Here is a 19738-nt window from a genome sequence, read left to right as displayed (position 1 = left end):
TTTCTATAGCATGCAAGGACTGTTTGTTTTATTTCCAATACTTGCTGTCAAGACACATTTTTTGTGTTTTTTTTCAGTCTGAATGAAATGCAGTTTAGCATCTGGCAAGCAAAGGAAAAATTCATTGGTCTGTGGTAATGATCTGCTGTCAATGACTATGAAAAGACAGTCCTACAGAGCCATTCCTTCATTCTTCACTTTTCTCCACCACTACTGATATACTAGTGGTTATTTCAACGATTAAAATAAGGGGAAAAAAACTCAACCCACTTCCTCATTCATCTTTCTTTAGGGTTGGAGGTTTTGAAGAACAGGCTAGACAAGTGGTCCATGTTAGATATAGCTTACACTGCAATGGGGGTAAGAAAGTGGACTAGAAATTTCCCATAGTTCCTTCCAGCCCTCTTTTCTGATTCTAACACCACTCACATTTAAATAAACCTGTCCATTCCAGAAGGTTTGTGACTCGGGAGAGAAATCACTTCCAGCAGTAAAAGATTATTACCATCTTAGCCTCTTAGATTTTTCCGTATCTCTTATGGCAATTGAGGCTAAGATGTTCAGTTCGAGGCACCAAGGACTGCAACTTCCTTGTGATTTTGTTAAGATTAGTTAGCAACCATTAGATTGGAAGCAGACAGATAAGTATCTCTTTATTAGCACTGGTAAGAAAACATTTTTTCCATCTCTTTCTTGAGAAGTCTTGCCACAAGAGAAAATTGTTTCAGTTCGCCTACTATGAAGACTTGCTGCATTTCTTAGATCCTCTTTCTAGTGAAATCATATCATGTGGTCTTCAGAAAAGGAAAGGTGTTAGGCATTTGTAATTTGTCAGTTACAGCACCTTATATCCGCTTACAGAGAAATAATAGTAACCCTCTGTATAAATCTAGAAAAGACAAAACCTAGTTTGTACAGTCTCACCTGGGTTTCATCATCCAGAGGAAATTCCAAAATCCCTGGAAGATTAACTTAAATCAGGCCAGTTCTGAGCTACCCGTACACCCCTGTCTCACTGGGGCCAGCAACCGAGAGGTCGGTGTGGATCCACATATGGGAATGAGCTGGCAAGTACAGACAGGTTTTAGAGTAGGGAAAGTAAGCCTTTCCCTTGTTCTTAGCAACGTGTCTACAATCTTGCCAGAGTATAATCAAGGCTATTTCACTATTTATTAAAAAAAAGAAAAAAAGTTAGAGAAGAAAAAGATAGATGATTTATATTATTTAACCCAAAAGGCATGAAGAAACCAGTTCGTGAATTCTGATCAGCACTGATCAGCATATGCCTTCACTGACTCTGAAACACTGCTACTGATCAATCAACAGCAATCGCATGCTCATCCAAGGGTCAGTACAGAGGGAATCTGGGAATCTGCCAAGTAAGACAAGACATGCAACAGGGAGGTTTTATGAATATTGTCATAAGCTTTTAGGTAGTTATGTCCCCTGGTAAACCAAAGCGGAATGGGGGATAGGAAACAAGTTTTTACAATTAGTAGTCAAGTCAATGGATGCTTTTTTAGTGACAAATTAGCATGTTCTTATTGTGTTCTTTTAATAGTCTAGAAAACCCCCTGAAAAATAAGTATTGTACATGTGTACATAAGTACTGATTCCACTTTATAACTTCTAGGACTGGACTCATGACTTCAGTATTGTAAAAACATTAAATTTCATAATTCTAGATTATGAAATTATAATCATGAAAAAATTATGCCTGTCTTAAAGACCCCAGTTAGGATGCAATTATGATGGGAAACCACAACAGCAAAGCAATTGAAATGCATGGCTGTGAAGGCCTAGTTATGATCATATTAAAATGCTTCCACTAAACATTCACTGCCCTGATGAATATTTTGTATCACTGGAATTACAGTTACTCTGTCTGCAAAGACAGTATATTTATATTGGGCATAAGTATTATATTCATCACTGTATTGAAGGATTGCAACCTATAATACATTTCTATTACTAACGGGCATGTAATATCATTAGTTTTGTGGAACTATTGATAAAACCCCTACCTGTTGCAATGCCTTTGATACACATTGGGAAAGATAAGACTGCTTAGCTCAATTTTGCCCTGTTTTTTCTGAGTTAATCTTTTAATGTAGAATCATTTATTTGTTAATACCACAACACAGAGGCTAGTGCTATATTATTACAAACGGAAGATATGGGGATATTCATTACAACTTCCATATTTTAGGCATAAGAATACATTGCTCACACATGTAAACCTTTCAGACATGTTTCCTTAATTTTTTCTGCAAGTATCATTTACATATACATAATATTTGAAATTCAGCACAGAAGCTGGTAAATTGCAATTAACCATGCACAGAGTCATTCCAAAGTATCTCAAGAAAGCATCTTAAGAAGTCTGGTGATTGGAGAAACCCTCAACCTTCTTCCAGACATAAGCCACATCTTAATATATGGCTCCATTTTCGCACCTACCTGCTACTGCACTCCCCACTCACAATCACGGAGCACCTCCATAATGCTTACAGCAACTGTTTAAATGAAATATTTTTAGAAAACATAGTGTATTTCCCCTCAAATTTCAATTCTATCTTGCAGGTGTAACAAAGAAAAAGTGTTAAGGCAATGTTCTCCACACCCATAACGTGATAATAAGAGATGTCAAGAAACTAAAAGTTTTAGAACATCCCAAATACTAGAGGATCCATTTCCCAGTATAACTAATGCAAGTGGAAGGGACTGCACACGCAGATCAGTTAGCTACTGAATGTGTAAGCAACACAAAGAGATTGCAGAGAGAGTGGCTACCATCATATTGCTATCATCCTGGGTCACAAAATGAACTTTGACAATTCAGTTTTTTGTGAGGGTGAGTGGATAAAATAAAAGAGGTTATCAGTAATTAAAAAAGGAGAGGGAGATATATCATTTTTGTTCCAGCAACAGAGAGGACTTGTAAAATTGATTAACAGTGTTTAAATGTGTTCAATCCTCAGCTGCTAAATACTGGGTAAAAAAAAATCACATTAAAAGCAAATTGTGTACCACTGTTTTCATTAAATGTGTTCCCAGTTAGTATCTGCATTGCCACAGTAACATTTAGAGATACCACTCTTTTGCATGTTTTAGTTTCTCTCCTCTATCTCTCTCCTCATAAACATGTAAACATGTAAATAGACATGTTTACGCACCTTCTTTCTGTAAAAGGTAGCTATGAGAACTCACAGGTCTAAGCATGGCAAATATGACATTTATGAATTTGTATAATCAAGAGTACCAACCATTATTTGCATTCAGCCTCTTTAATCATAAAAAGCTGGATGATTTAATTTATTAGAAGTTTAATTGCTGTACCATACAAATAGCTAAGGTAGTGTGTTTCCAACAAAGCTGATCTAATGGCAAGGAATGTCTCCAAGAGCCCAGACAGGTGAGAACTCTGTTCCCATTTCCACTCTTGACTCACTGACACAAAAAGAAATTTGGAGATATAGATGAGGATGACCACTGTCCACTTTATTAAAACCTAGAGTCAAACCGCTAGTATCAATGTCAGGAATCCAGTGTGAGGTGGGCTTAATGTTCTACCAAGAGACCTTCTGTCACAATTTGTGTTATTTAAAATTCTCAATCTAGTTTTTATGCATTTAATATTTTAGGGTACTTTTAACTAATCAGGAGCAAAGGGGTGAAGATCAGGACATGAGAGAAACCGAAATCAAGTTAAAATGAGACTGTTGCAACTGAGAACCATGCGCTGTAAAGACACAAGAAACAAACAGCACATCTGTTGTATGGCAAAAGTTCTGATATATTTTACATGAAGCTCTCCTTTTCTGTAATAGCCTGGGCCCTTGCAGGTCCAAACTCCTTATATACATATATATATATATTCCATTCTCCGTCAAGCCCCTACACTCCCACCTCCCCCTTTCCTTTCCCTTTCCACTTATACTCTCTTGTTCTGTAACCCAGCCCTGTGAAATCCTCGCTTTATCTGATTATCCTGGGCATGCCCAAGAAGAAAAGCGCAGGCCTGCCTGCGGTGCTGTCACACAACGCCAGCTCAGCCTGCCTCCTTGCTGCACCACCGGAGGAGAAACAGCCCTTCCCCACCAGCTGACGGGATACAAAAGGCATACTCCAGATGTGTCTCCAGCCATTTGTCCCACTGGCTCTGTCCCCACTGACTCAAAGTAAACATTCTGGGTGGCTAGAGAAGAAAGCAGTCATTGGGAGAGAAGGAGTCAAAGAGACAGAAGAAAGAAAAGCTAGACAGCATTTTCACTGGACTTCCTGCTTTCCTCAGATCGTATTCCACCTCTCCCTTGGGAAAGTTCCCACTCAGTATGAGAACTGATGCTGGTCAGTTATATGATCTAATCTCTATTACACCTGTATAAATCCAGAAGAGCTCCAATAATTGCACTGCTTTTTTCAAATACAGGTCATTGGGATGTCTCCTCTTGTAACCAAGAACAGAACATATCCCTCTGCTCTTCAATTTTACTGTGCAGTCTTCCACTTTATTGATTTACACTTTTGATTGAAAATTATCTAAAAAATAAACAAAGCCACTATCTTCATTAAATCCATATTAGCTCTTAATGCCGTTAGTGGCTTGCTTATTTATATTTAACATAAAAAGTTTTAAATAAGTGTTAGTGTTTACAAATTATTATTTAGACACACTGTAAGTGACAGTTGTAACACCACAAAGACAGAGCAGAGATTTCACTCACCAAGCCATCCTGATCCAGAATTGGGTATACACATATCTGTCTCAGCACTGGGCAACACAAATCCAACCACAAAAACTTCAACTCCATCAGCCATTAGGGCCATTCCCAAAACAAAGAAGAGGGCCCACTGGAAACGACCATGGCCACATTCTTGAATTATCAGTTCATACTGCTGTGCTAGCTCTTCTTCATCAGCTTTCCTCTCTGTTTCCAGTTCATGACGATCCTTATATTCATCACGCATAGGCTGCCCTAAGGCCACCATGCCATCCTTACCCTGCCCCATGTTGGGGATTCCTTGATATTCCCCTTCATAAATTTCATCATCTTCATCATGTCCTTCAGTTGCTTCACTTGATCCTTCATCATCATTAGCTTCTACACCATAATTTCCTCCTTGGACATAGTAATCATCATCATCTTCCTCATCCTGGAATCGGTTGTAGGACCTCTGGGTGTAGCCATCCTGAGCCTTGTCAACAGCTTTATTCACTTTTTTGACAGCTTGTCTCTTCACCTCTTTGGCAATATCTTTTGCCCCTTTCACTAGTGAAGTCCTATCTCTGTATGTTTCTTCCATCTTGAATCAAAGATTGCTGTCCTACTGCAGACAGACCTGCCAAATACTGCTTGGAATACCTACTTTGTATAGGACATCAATACTAAAAGCCCAAGAACATATGAAGCTCTAACACAGCACCTGCAAAATATGAGAGAAAAAAAAAATGTTTACATTTTGTTCCTCCTCATTTGATTCTTCACACTGATAGAGTACCACCACAATCTTATTTAAGCACTGCACACCACAGTTCAGGGCTTCAAATATACAAATATGCATTTTCTTTGGAGATGCAAACATCCCAGGCTACTAAGAAAATACTTTAAAGAAAAATCTAATTTCTCTACATGATTTCAGAATGAAATTTATTATACCCTGTTTTTTCAGCAGATACCAGTTTTTATTCTGAAAGAAAACAGATAATGACCATACATCACACCAACTTTATCTCCAGCGTCCTTCCAGCATTTGAATTCTCTGTTACGTAATAAAAGGTTATAAATACTATAGCTTTTGTCTCAGTGAGTTACTGTTAAAGTCTCCATCCTCTGTCCAGCCTCCTTTTTACATAAAACTAGTAGGGAGGGAATATTCCCAAGATCCCTAACAGCCTTTCAAATTTGACTGAACGTGGCCAATGTGTCCTCAAGTTATTAAGAGTAGACAGATTTATCACACTGAGTTTTAGCAATATATGCTGTGTAGTTGCAGTCTGTAATCAGTGCAGGGAGACAGGTGGGCTGAAGTGGTGGCACTTTCACACTTTGGAGATTTCTAATACCTAAATTACCCACAGAAGCATCCCTCTCTCCCTTTTCCATAGTGACAGTAGAGGCAGCCCAGAGCAACAATATATGCTTAGCTAATATGTCTCTGAGCATTAATCCAGCACGAGCTCAGGCCAGCCCAGCTGGGTACAAGCACCAAGACGTTTCATCCCATTGCCCCTTGCTGCTCCCCTGCTGTACCTTGCCATCTCTTCCTCTGCGTCAGCATTTGTGATCCTGTGGCTGCCTACTGAGTCAGAGCTGCCTGTGTATTTGACTCAAAATCAACTATTTCCTTTTTCCCCGGTTAGTTTTCAGGTATATCAGGCAAGGTAATTCAGCTCATCACGTGCCTGCACAGTGGCTAGGAGTAGTAGAAAGAAATGGCAGCAATGTGCAAGCAAAGGCAAGGAAGAAAGGCAGGATCCTTCTCTGGCAGCGCTCCACATTTACAACGGCTGAAACTGATGACAAAACTGCACCATTAGTAAAATGTCTGAAGTTAAAGGGGATTAATCCGGGCACTGCATCCACACTACAGGATTGCAGAAGTCTCACTTCTTTAAGAAATCATGCTAAAATTTCAGTACCAGTGCTTCCAAGAAAACATGGCCTGCTTCCAGTTTGGGAAAAAGGTTGTTTTTACCAATGATCATTTTAATGATCCATCTTCCAGCACAACCTCAGAAAAAGCTGCAGCAGCACAACTGGGGAGGCAGTGAGATGTAACACAGGAGTAAGAATAAATGGCCGGGAATTTCTGAAGAAAATTCTATTCCCTCCGCTAAAGTATTGCGGAACTATTCCCTGAGCTCCAGGGGAGAAGAGCAGGCTGCCGCTTCGAAAAGTCTGCCTTTTATTCATTCAGACGTAAACACTATTCCCAGAAGTATATTCCAGACAGCAATTTTCAGATTGATATCGTTTGGAAGGACAGAAAGAATGCTTCAGATAAACTAAGGACATGGTGTAGTTCCGATAAAAGAAAACCAATCCTAAAAGTCACACAAATGTGCAAGTAATATGCCTTAAGAAGCTAAAAGATACTTCCCCAGCCTTCCTTATAATGACTATAGAAATCCACCATAATGCTTCTTTTTAGTCCCTTCCTCTAGATTAACTTCATACACTCTGAAGGTTTCTCAAAGAAATCAGACGTGATGGCACTATTCAACTGGTTCAATGCAAACTGAAGCGTTTACTGGAAAAGAAATGCAGTCTTAAAAAAAAAAAACAGGATGTAATATTTATGACCCAAAACTGTAGCCTGATTTTAGGCACACACAATCCTCCTATGTAGGTCATCTTACAGAAACTGCCTTAGCATACAAGATTTACCAATTACAGCTTTTCAGTTTTGAAGGTGCTCCTCAGAAGTTATCATCTGGGTACTGAATTTGGCATCTGATCCTTACTGTTACATATATGTGGACTGCAGTCTCTCCTAGCTATTACTGAACACTTCATACATAAAAACATTCACTGAGTCTGCTGTAGCCTTCCATAAGGACTTTCAAGAACTTCATGAACTCCTAGTGGGTACTCTTATGAGGGTTAATGCTTACAAAGTGCTCCTAAATTATTTTGATCCTTTTAGGTGATTTTAGGGTGTGGGTGCATAGCATATTCAAGATAAACTCTGAATTACTCTCACTCTTAGATTATTGCTTTTTCAGTAATTACAACATTCTTTTAAGCATTTTTAGTTGTATTGATATTGTCAAACATAGCTTTACCATAGGTTATATGTATGCAAGGAAGACAGTAGGCATTAAGGAATAATGGATGAAAGTGCTCCTAAGTGCAATGCTGACACACTGGCAAAACAGCTCTTTGTGCTTTTACAGTAGATCTACTTCTTGAGTTCAGCAGACTACACTCTAAAAACACAAATTTGCAAAAGTAACTGAGCTCATACTGTAGGTTCTGTCAGAGCAGCTATGTCAATAATGAATTACACCTCTTCAAACTCAATAGTATAACTGTGCCAGCAAAAATCCTGCACAGACTTCCCGTAAGTCAAGTTTCTGTCTAGGCAGTGAGATTCAAGATATACTAGATATGAGACCAAAAATTTCTCTTTATTGTGCCCTACCTTCCAAGCAGCATACCTGGTTTGAATGCTATTCCTTTAAGTAACTGTACTTTATGAACAGAAATCCCTGCCTTAAGGGTGATAAGTATGAAGAGGAATTATTTACAGCCCATGCATAGCAGCTCCCTACCCTTTTAATTATGTTGAGCTGACTGACTACTAGTAAGTAACTGGGAAGTCTGAAGGAGTAAGGATTAATGACTACCTGAGTTGCATAAAATAGCTAAAGCACAAATGAGAATCTAGCTATTGATTCTTGTTTGTACCAACTGTCTTACCCAACAAGCCTGCTACTTTCACTAAACTAATTCCACATTCCTATTTGATTCCTTTGATTAAAAAACCAAAATGTAGTATTTTCCCAGGAAAACAGTGATTTTACCTCTAATAAAAACACTATTTCAAGTAGTACATGCAAATAAATATTTCAAAACATTCACAAAGATACATGCACAGGAAAACACATTATTTGGTTGCTGTAAAGCTTTTTCTTTTCCATTCTACTATGTTTACAAACTTCCTTCTAGTTACCACTCGGATCTCTCACATATTGTGCCACATCTAAAATAAAGGCTGGACACTGCAAACTAAATCAGTGAGGTCCAATAAGGATGTAAATCTATGAGGTGCCAGAAACCCCATACCTACAAAGACTTACACCTTTGCTTAACATAAGCTGTGAGAAGATGCACCGAAGACCACAAGCTACTAACAATGCATGATATTAAGTACGTGCATATGTTCAGATCATAAACTTTACAGAACAGAATTGAGAGTCATACTCTGACTGAGCTACAGCTTTAGCATGGACTTAAGCATCTAGTAGTCACAGTCCAGATGAACCTTAATTCTTTCTACGAGATTTTTAAACTAGTTTGAGCAGTGCAAAACCAGTAAAAAACTGTACAAAAGGCCAAATTCTGTCTTCATTCACACTCACACAATCACAACAAATCCAGTATAGACGTAAAGGTGTAACAGATAACTCAGAATTAAGATCAAAATGTTCTTGCCACATGGATCTTAATTCTGCTAGGGCAAGAAAAGCTAGAACTGAAAGCACAGAGCTGCAGACATTTTCCAGTGATTAAGCAGTGATGTATTCCATCCAGACATATGTTCACGAGAGAAGCTTTTCTGATTTATAGTCAGCTTAACAGTGTTTCCAAACATGTATTAACTGGAATGAAATGACTGAAAAGGGTGACTTCACTCTAAAAAAATGTTACTCCAGTGAGACAAGACCAGATCCAAAGTTAATGCAATTTTAAAGAATACTTGAAATTGGTATAGGAGGAAAACAAGGGGTATACTTTTTTTTTTTTTTTTTTGGAGGCAGGGGAGGGGACAGGGGATGAAGGCTTTACATTTAAACTGAAATTCTTCTACCTTTACTGGCTGTTACCCCTATCACAAGAGTAAAACTTTTCCTTATTTGGTATCGTTGTTGCTTTATTTGTTAGAAAGTAAAATTTAAATTGATAAAGGTACTGTAACAAAGTACTCAATATATGCTCTTTAAATCATATTCTTATGAATTTGTAATTCTTTTTCAAAGAAAAAGAAAATATTTTAAAAATTATTTTTTTAATTTGATGCCTCTTTAAATGCACATTTTAGCCAACATTTTGATTTTGGTTGATTTCTGTTTTTTTCTGCCTTCATTTTTTATTATTAATGACATTTGCATGAGTACAAGCTTTCTGTTTCTTTCAAGTTTATCCATTACTGGAAGGTAGTCCTCATCTGAAGACATAACCTTCCGTTAGTCAGATCATAATCATTTCCAATTATACTACTCTACTCTGATGTCGCAAATTATTTCATTTCCAGGTGAAAAAGTAAGCAACAGAAGATACTGTTCTCTTGCATCTCTTCTCAGCTATAAAAAATGGCTAAGAAAAAAATAGAAAAGTATTATGCACTGCTACGTCATATCAAAGAACAAAGGTCTTCAAATTTTACTTAAGTTCTCCAACAATTTTCACATGATACAGTTCAAGAACACAAAGGATGCAATCCCACAAGTCCCTGCAGACCTGAGCCACATGCAGAAGTACAACCCATCCCTGAATTCAATGGAATATCTACCCACTTCCTCCCCATCTCTCCATGCACAAAACTGTCCCAGAAGGGCTGTTCTTTCCTTGCCCCAGGAATAGTATTTGCTTTAGTATGTCCAGATAAAGAATAGATATCCCAATTTCAACACACAAATAACAGCAGGCACCAAAGCTGGTGAGATGGGATTCTCTTCCACTAACATTAGCTGATTAAAAGATAGGCATCTAGTCTAAGCTAATTTTCTAGGCCTCTTCCAGTCAGCAAGAGACACACTCAATTTGTGACTCATCTCATCTACCTCAGGATGCAGTTGCCAAAGCAGTGTAAACCACTGCCAGGCTGCGCTGCCACCAACACAGGCATCCTCATCACTCTCCTTGTTCCTGCTGTGCACCACTTGCCATGTACCAGCACTTTCCATTATTCATCCTTAGTGAATCTACAAAACACATACACAAGAGGAGCTAGGGAATTCATAAGCCTAGTACCTGTTAAAGATCATGGGCTTAGCGGAGACAGCATTTCATGAAACACCTCCCATTTTATTCCTCTCATTCCCTTCTAATCCACCAAACTGCCTGCTTCTCTCTCTGTATCGTATGTGCTGCTTGCCTAGTTTCTCCTACTATCCAGCTAACAGACCTAGTTAGAATGGGTATGTAAGTACAGAATCAGGATCTGCAAAATCTCTGCTTAAAATAGTACAAATCCAAAAAGCTGTGTTACTGACACAATAAAATTGAGACGGAATATATTTGTAAGACCGAAGATGACAAAAGTCTTTCCAATGAAAACTGGGAAATCTTAACTCGGACTGAAATCTTTTATATCATGTTAAACATACTGTAAGAATATAGTAAAAATGAACACTCCTTTAACCAAGGGAGCCAAAATAGAAAATGATAGGTACATGTTTCACTGCAAAGTTAGGAGGTGGACCATTCTTCACTTTATACTTGCATTAAATTACTCCTCCCTGCATCATTTCTGTGTTCTAAACAACTTTCAAAGAATATCTTGAAGAAGGACGCCACAATGCTGATAATAGTTTTATGAGCATCAGCATCCTTTTAAATAGGGATATAAATGTGTAATTCAACTGGCCCTCGTTAAATACACCCAACCTTCTAAACCACTCATCCAAATTTCCGTCTGAAGTCAGCATCTGGATTTCGGATTCATCTGTGGTCCAGCCTCTTAAGCTCTTTTCATTCTTACTTTTGACCTATGAAATAGCCTCATTATTGAGAGCAAAGATAGTAACTACTCTGCAGTTGTAACACCTACCGACCCATCAAATTCTGTAAAACAAGTAAGTAATTTCAGTTCAATTCTCTGCACACACTACTAAGACTAGACCATGTTACAAAACTGAAATAACAATATCTACTAATCAAAATAATCACAGTGGTGAAATTGTAAAGACTCAATACTGAAATGATCCTCGCTTTTGGCTTTTTTTTTTTTTTTTTTTTTTAATTAAATGCATTACTCTTCTAGGAAAAGCTGACTGAACTGAGAATTAAGACAAGCTTTGAAATGACTTGGTAATTGCTCGTAAATGTCTTTTGCACAGTAAACTAATAACACAGAGAACATATATAAAGAAATTAGATTAACTAATAGATATTTTAAAATCTAATACCAATCACTGTTTTCCTGATTTGCCTTATCGTACTTAAGTACTGGAGATTTAATTGCTTTTCTTGGTTTTGCCTTCCATCTAATTACAATCTGGCTTTACTTGAAGAAGACGCTACTTGTTTTTCCTCACATGGGAGTCCATGGATACAGGAGACTGCAAATGTGGTTCTCATTAAGCAGGTGTCTGCAAGGCAAGGCAGGACCTTCACAATCCTCTTCCCATATTGCAGTTTTCCTTTGCACTTAGAGCACTCTTCCCATTCTTCTTGTGGTCCTCTCAAATGAGCATTTCTAGGACTTGTGTTGAGTGAAGGTTACGAAAATGCATCAATTTGTTGACAGGAAACCAGCAAGGAAAAATTAAAGCCAAATTGGATGACATAAGCCAAGTATCGTCAATGAAAGCTAATGAGTTTGCATAATATACGCAACACTACCTAGAATGGCTACCTACATCTTAAGGATGCTGCTACTTCATCATTTGCAAAACTTTTCTTTTAACCAAACATACTTAAACATGCTTCTCCTGCATTTTTCAGACTGTCTCAATAAAAGAAAACTTATTTCCCGCTGGAGCCAAGAGTTATCCTCCCTTCTCATACCTACTTCTCTTTAAAATTCACTTTCTTCATTGGGCTATACAGATCCAATACGCTTTATCATTTATCAGTTGTCAGCATCAAAGGAAAAACAATTGTCCTGCATTTCAACAGAGAACGGAGAAGAAGTAGCATGAAGCAACTGAATAAGCTCAGTTCTCACTGCTTCAACACTTTTAATCAAAAAAAAAAAAAAAAAAAAAAAGTCGACACTATCTCACATCTGCCCCAGTCATGTTTCTTGCTGCACAGAAAGAAGACAACAGTCTCCTCTGCAAGTACAGGCCCATCAGCTGTCAAGAACTTCTATGAACTGCTCAAGGGGCAATGAAGAAATGGAAAAAATTCCCCTCACAACGGAGAAGACAGGCAGAAAGCTTGGGGAGAGATTTAAAAAAATTTATTTTAAAAGTGCTAACTGAGACTAGAGTTCTAAAAACAATGGAAAGGAATCCTACTCTCAAAGAAAAATAAAAGAATACCACCTTGTAGAAATTCTGCAGGGAATAAAATCTGTAAATACAATAGAATCAGCCTCAGTGACTCATGTAGCCATTTTTAGAATTAATCCATACAAACTTGTGATGCACAGGTACTATGAAACAGCAGGCATACAAATACTAGACTGACAGATGCCACAGAACAGCACTGGAGCTCGGGGAATACATGGAAAGGCTGAGGAGCATCTTGTAGGGCAAACTGTTTTACATCTTGGAATTAAGTGCCTTTCCTTTCTTCCTGGAATAAACCAGGAAATTGTTTCTTATATTTCAGGAGAAAACACAGGAGCATAGTCTCAGCTCCCACTGGGAAAAACTTTCTGAAAAGAATCATCCTTTTGTGCTACTCTTTTTCTGCAGGGGCACCTCATCCCGGTGCCTACAGAACCGAGTCCCAAGACTGTTCTCAATTCTGGACTAATACGTCTGCCAACTCTCTCATTCTCTGCTGCCAGTTTATATTGTCCTCCTCGTGGGGATTCAGCTCTTGCAGCCAATAAACCTTGATAAGAGAGCAGCAGTTTCTTGGCATAATGTTAAGAGATACTTTAACACCCTGGTTTTTTAACCCACTGCCTTCCAGGCATTTTGCCATTCATCACTCAAAGCACATATTCTTTCTTTTTTACCTTTAACACCTGTTACTTTTTATTGTTTGCAACAGGCAATAAAAGGTTGGAAAACAAAACCCTTCTTCTCATTTCATAGTTCTCCTTTCTTAAATTTATTTTACTACATTTCCAGCATGGCAACAGCTGAACTTACAACTTCAGTTTTATTCCTCTGTTTCACAAGTTCGACATCAGACTGGTACTAGCTCTGAGAATCCTCAGGACTCATGTTAACCTCCTCCTCCCGGCGTGAAAGGTGTTGGCATGGTCTCTGCTGGACAAAAATAGTGACAAACTTTATGTAGTTCTTTCTGTGTCTGAAAGCCTGTTTCCTCATTAGTATTCATCCAACATCCTTAAAATAGCTTTCAAAAAATAAATAAATATAAAAACAAGAATTACGTACTAAGCTTTGCTGGTGAGAGACTGCCTCAGCTGTGGGAGACTGAGCATTCACTTATTTGACTTAACTCGTAAGGAGGAAAAAAAAAAAAAAGAATTGTAGGTGACAATTCTGCTTGGTGGCACAGACCACTTGGTATGTAGTTTATCTCAGTAGCACAACGAAGGAGATGCTGCTGTTAGGTACGGCAAACAATGTATTCTCTGATGACCATATTAAAATAGAGGTTTATTATTTCTCTATCTCATTAAGCTAATGACACAAAAATGCAAGTTTCAGATGGGAATGTATTCCCTGAATGAAATCAATATACACAGAGGTTACATTTAATATACTGCATTAAATCTGCAGAATTAGACCTGGGGCCAGGTAAGAAACAGGCTGGACAGGAGCGTGCAGAGTGCTCTTTCCCCCATGATGGATGGGCTGCAGGCTGCGTTGCATTAGCAAGGGTGTTGCCAGCAGGTTGAGGAGAGTGATTCTGCCCCCCTACTTGTGAGGCCGCATCTAGACTAGTATGTCCAATTTTGACCCCCTCACCACCACCACAATATAAAAACAAGGCAATGACAAACTGAAGAGAGGATCACAAAGATGGTTAGAGGGCTGGGACGTGATGGACATGGAGGCCGAGGGAGCTGGGTTTGCCCAGCCTCTGGAGAAGGCTTAAGGGGGAACCTAATCACTGTCTTCCATCACCTAATGAGTGATCACAGAGAAGATAGGTTAAGCTCTTCTCAGAGGTGCAAAGAAAAAGGAAAAGAGGAAACCGCCACAAACTGCAGCATGAGAAATTCCAGCTAGATATATGGAAGAAATTCTTCACGAAGAGGATAATGAAGCACTGGAACTGTTGCATAGAGCAGTTGTGAGATTCCCACCCTGACCTAAGCTTGGAGCTAGTCTGGTTTTGAGCACAGAGTTAGGTTAGATAACCTCCTGAGGTCCTTTCCAACCTAAATTATTCTAATAACTCTAATACAGATCTAAGAAACTTCAATAGTCTCTTATTATACAAAGATCTGTTTCTTGTAAAAGAAAATTAAATGACACATGCTGAGCTTGACAGTAAACAAATATATTTTTCACAGAATAACTGAGAAGTCTTCAGCACACAGACTGGAAAGAGGTTAAGGGGAACTTCGATGGCCTCTGGAGGACTGAGGCGTATACAAGCCAACAGGTCATACAGCCTAATACGTTGGCTAAACTGCATTGAACAGCCATTGCTGATATTAGTATTGCAAAAGTCTCCTGGTTTCACACAAGTTTGATCTGGGAAAAGCATTTGGTAAAGATGTCAGATATGAATAGAAATTAAATACAGATCAGGTATTTGTCACATCCCTGTCAAATGCCTTTTACTGGCAGCATATTTATGCTTTTGCTCTAGTCCAAAAGGCCTGTAATGTCTGGAGATTTTGAAACAAAAAATCCACTTTCATGAACTTGCCTGCTATTTCATCTCTGCTTCAGAAAGAGAAGTTAGATGGTATATAGCCTCTATACATTTGCTGTTGAGAATGATTTAGGGTATAAAGGCAATATATCACAAATCCTTTAGCTTATAAACACTACAAAGCAGAAGAATTTGCTTTTAGACAAGTATCTTGGACAAAACAATTAACCGCAGGCAGGTTATCGAATTATTTTCACTTTCCCACTTTGAAAAGTGGCAACTGAAACACAGAAAAGTTGGATCACTTGCCCAAAGTCACATGGCGTGTATCAAAATAGGAACTGAAATGAATATTCGGTCATTTCCCACATTGTACTTTTAATTGTAGATCTGTTCTTCCTTGCGTTGATCTGTAAACGTGCTACCTGTGAGAGTAAACAACTCAAAGAAAAAAAATCAAAATAGCAGGCTGTCTACCTATGAAGGGAAAACCTGTAAATGACAGGCACAGCTCTTCACACAGAATACAGCAATAAGAGAGTTGATAATAAGAAGTGTACTTGCACACACAAAGTAACAATGACTTCCAGAGCCTGTGACACGAAGATTCATCAAAACAGGAAGCCAACTATAATCAAGAATGACAGGAAGAACATTCACTGAGCACTATAATGAAAATAACCTGATAATAGGCAGATAACAGGTACCTTGGCAAGATGTATTTTCAATACTTTTGAAAGAGCTGTAAATAGCTAATCTTTTTCCTGCATATTTAAATAAGAATTAAATTTAAGGGATTTATATCATTTTATTTTAATTTTCTTTCTGAAAGTTGATGATCTGTCTTGAAGTATCTTGGCATCTCATTCAGCATTCTCTTACCATTTTTTTTAAATTCTAACATGCTCATGGGAGCATTACAAACTTCTAGATTTATCTTATAAGTTTTTTATTTAATCTAAAAGAACAAGTATATCTGAAATGAAAGAGAAGGATTTCAATGAACAGATTATTTTATTTTAAAATTAGGCTACAAACTAATGTCCTTTTCCAACAGCTGTGCAACAACTACAGCTAGCTTCCTGTTGCAAACAAACTGGTTTCTCATCCACCTTGGCTTTTTTCTGTTATTCTTCAGAACAGGGTATTTTAGAAATTATTCAGTCGAAAAATCTATACTGTGTCTATTCCAGCAGATGTACACTAATCTTTTCTATTCCGTCCTGTTCCTTTCAGGGTTTTCCAGAGACCGGCTTCTGCATTCTAGCAACTACTCTAGCAGAGGTACTGTTTTTACTGGAACTTGCTGAGTTGCTAACCAAATGTCAAATATACTAAAACTCATACAGAAAATATCATACTTGTATAAGAACCAAAAACACAAACAGAAACTAACCAACGGACTAATCGCAACAGGCTAACAACACAATTCCCAAAGCAAAAGCTACAATGAAAAGGGAGGGATAACACTACTGGATGTAATTAGTTTATTTCATAATCTAAAGCAAAATACAACAACATCAGGTCATCTTTAGATTTAATTCTAAGGGCTGTGTACTGTCTGCATTTTTTGTACTCAACAAATTTCTGCATAATATATATAACTGACATTGTAGAAAAACATTTGTAAACTACCAGAAGAGAAGTGACACGTACTCCAACCACGTTCTTAAACTAGCAAGACAACATGTCGTTACCGAAAATGTTTACTTCTCATTATTCACAAAATAGGGTACAGTATCCTCATAGCATTTCTGGGAACTGACTACATGTGCAAGAAAGAAAAAACTGTGAAAGGGAGAATTCATATAAGTAAATCAACACAAGACAGAAGATGGATCTATTTACTTTTCTGTTTGAGTAAATTAAGCTGTCTCCTAGTTTCCTAACTGTTAGTTTCCTTCAGTACTTTGTTTTTGAAGATAAATATAGAACATTGCAAATAAAAATCTTTGAGATTTTTCCAAAAGTTCAAACTGAGATTTAGGAAGTTTCTCACTAAGCTCATTATCAGAAAATCCTTGTGATGAAAACAAAATTAAAAGTTATCTTTAGAGTATGAGCTAATGAAAAACAGTAAATTCTGTGTTAAAAGCCTGTGTTCATAGTAACTCATCACTCTGCTTCAGATGTAGCTTAGATATTAAGGATTATGCAGTGTGCTATCCAAATAGAAGGCTAAATCTGCTGCATTCAGAAAAGTGATTTCCAACACTCATAAACTCTTACCTCTCCCCAGGGGAAAATATAAGTTTAAGTGGAAATTTTTTTTTGCAATTAAGTCTGATTCATTGGCTTCCAAGTTTTAACCTGTTAGATACAGTTTTTCAGCAACTACAGGAAAACTTAAGCCCTAAAATAAATAATAAATCTGTTGTGACTGCAGGTTCATGGCCCCCATTAAGTCATAAATTTAAAATTTTATCGGTTTAAAATGTTTACATCCCTACATGGTTCACTAAACTTCATAAGCCTTCATTTTGTAGATTTGATAACATGAGTGAGAAGGGAACAGACAGAGAGAGACTGAAGTAATGGATAGATAAACAAGCTGTACTGAAAAAGCAACAGTCGCTAGCTTCTCAGATGCTGCAACTTAGACCTCTGTTACAACAGAGCGTATCCGTGTGTTAAAGTGCATTATGCGATTTGAGTACTACCTCAATGTGGCTTTCTTGCCTTGGGTAGACGATGTAGAGGTGGACAGCCTAACTGTGCAAATACAATGCTCTGTCATTTAAAGCACAGAATAGGCAGTGAAACTAAGATAGAAGAGCTGGTGAATATTTTTCAGTATCAGTAAGCTTCCTACAGCTTATTTTGAAAACAGCTTACTTGCCAACCTGAAAAGTATTCTGTTTCTTACATCTAGCCCTGCACAACAACAAGATGAGGTGAGCTAAAACACCTCAGAAATAAATTCTGCCACGTGAAACCATTTTTATTTTTTTCTAAAACACAAAGACACATGACAACTATCTTTTCTCTGTGTGGTTTATGGGCTTATACGGTATTTCAATTCACTGAGATCCTCAATGCTTCCACTTATTCTTAGCCTAACTCTTAGTCTGGTGCTTAAAATTGGACACTGAAGGCGACCATTTTACTGTGGCTCCACACTCTGCAGTTCTGTCCTCTCCTTCTCTGTACCAGCTTTAAATGATCAGACTGTCAGGGCCCTGAGCACCCCAATAGGCCTTCGGTGCCCATACCAGCCTCAGCTGGGACCCCCCCACTCGCTCGGAGGGAAATCTGGCGCTCTCACCACCTCTGCTCTCTCGGCTCAGCGACTGCACCCCATCAGCAGGGCTTGCACTGCCCAGCCTGCGCGGTGGTCACCTCCGCTCCGGGGTCCCCCTTCCTTGGGGAGCAGCCTTGAGCTTGCTGTTCCCTGACAGCTAGCTCAGGCAAGCAGCGAAGTCTCAGTTTTAACGGCACTCCTGGACCAGCGGGCAGAGGGTGCCTGGGTGGCGCTGAGGCTCATCAGGGCCTATTGGAGCGGTCACAGTCCTGATGCGCACTCAGGATACGCGCTAACAGTGGCTTACCAAAGGTAGCCCCTGACCTGCAGACTACCCTTAGGACTGTGAAAGCTCACCAGGAACAGCAGGCTGCTTCACTTCTTCATGCTACCTCCATGTTTTAAAAGCTGGAATATCAATGGTATTTAGAACAGCTAATGTGACAATCAGGAAAGCAAAACACATTTCAAGAATACACGCAACAAAATAAAGAAAAGAATCTATTAATTTCTAAAAGGCTAACATCAGACTGGCTCATTCCCTAAAAGCCATATATTCCCCAAAAGGTAAGAATTACTCTCAAGTTTTTCACCAACTTATTTTAATCTTTGCTAGACTTGCAGCAAAATGTTCTTGCTCTCCAACAGTGCAAGTGTAAGTAAGGTACCATTCCAACAAGCTGCACTGTAAAGTCATTCCCTTTGAGTTTCTTTCTCCAGCTTGATTATTTGATATCCACATTTTCTACCCTGGTTCTTTACTGATATTGCCCTTGAAAAAAAACAATCATAGCTCTTCACCAGTTACTCAAATACAAAAGCCTTCATAGTCCTATCATGTTCACATTTGCCACAGTGACTGTTTCAGTGACAATCAGCTTTCTGTATAACTAAAGACATTGCTATTATCAGTAAATCAGTGCCTCATCAGTAATGTCCCCTGAATGCCACAGATAAGGTGGACCATACCCTTATCAACACCTCAATTACACATACTCACAAAGCACGTCCAAGCACCCCTATTCACACTTGGCAGGCTCTCCCAATGCTTTCTCACTTACCCTAGTGCTTGGGCAGCAAACTCTCTAAAGGTTCCACGTTACTAATGGGCATTTATATTTATTTCCCT

At 38.4% G+C, this 19738-nt stretch overlaps 1 protein-coding gene across 2 annotated transcripts in view; it reads right to left on the bottom strand.

Moving 5' to 3' along the window:
- LOC135324668 (synaptic vesicle glycoprotein 2C) overlaps positions 1 to 19738 on the bottom strand; it is a 120509-nt gene that overhangs the window by 87885 nt on the left and 12886 nt on the right. For both annotated transcript variants that reach the window (XM_064501393.1, XM_064501394.1), the window contains exon 2: positions 4728 to 5427. In XM_064501393.1, coding sequence (XP_064357463.1) covers positions 4728 to 5307 — 580 coding nt within the window. In that variant the 5' untranslated portion in view covers positions 5308 to 5427. The remainder of the gene's footprint in view (positions 1 to 4727; positions 5428 to 19738) is intronic.

The sequence above is a fragment of the Dromaius novaehollandiae genome, chromosome Z (assembly GCF_036370855.1).
Source record: "Dromaius novaehollandiae isolate bDroNov1 chromosome Z, bDroNov1.hap1, whole genome shotgun sequence".
In the NCBI taxonomy this organism is placed as follows: Eukaryota; Metazoa; Chordata; class Aves; order Casuariiformes; family Dromaiidae; genus Dromaius; species Dromaius novaehollandiae.
The sequence above is the reverse complement of the archived record's forward strand: the minus strand, read 5'-3'. Positions and strand labels throughout refer to the sequence as shown.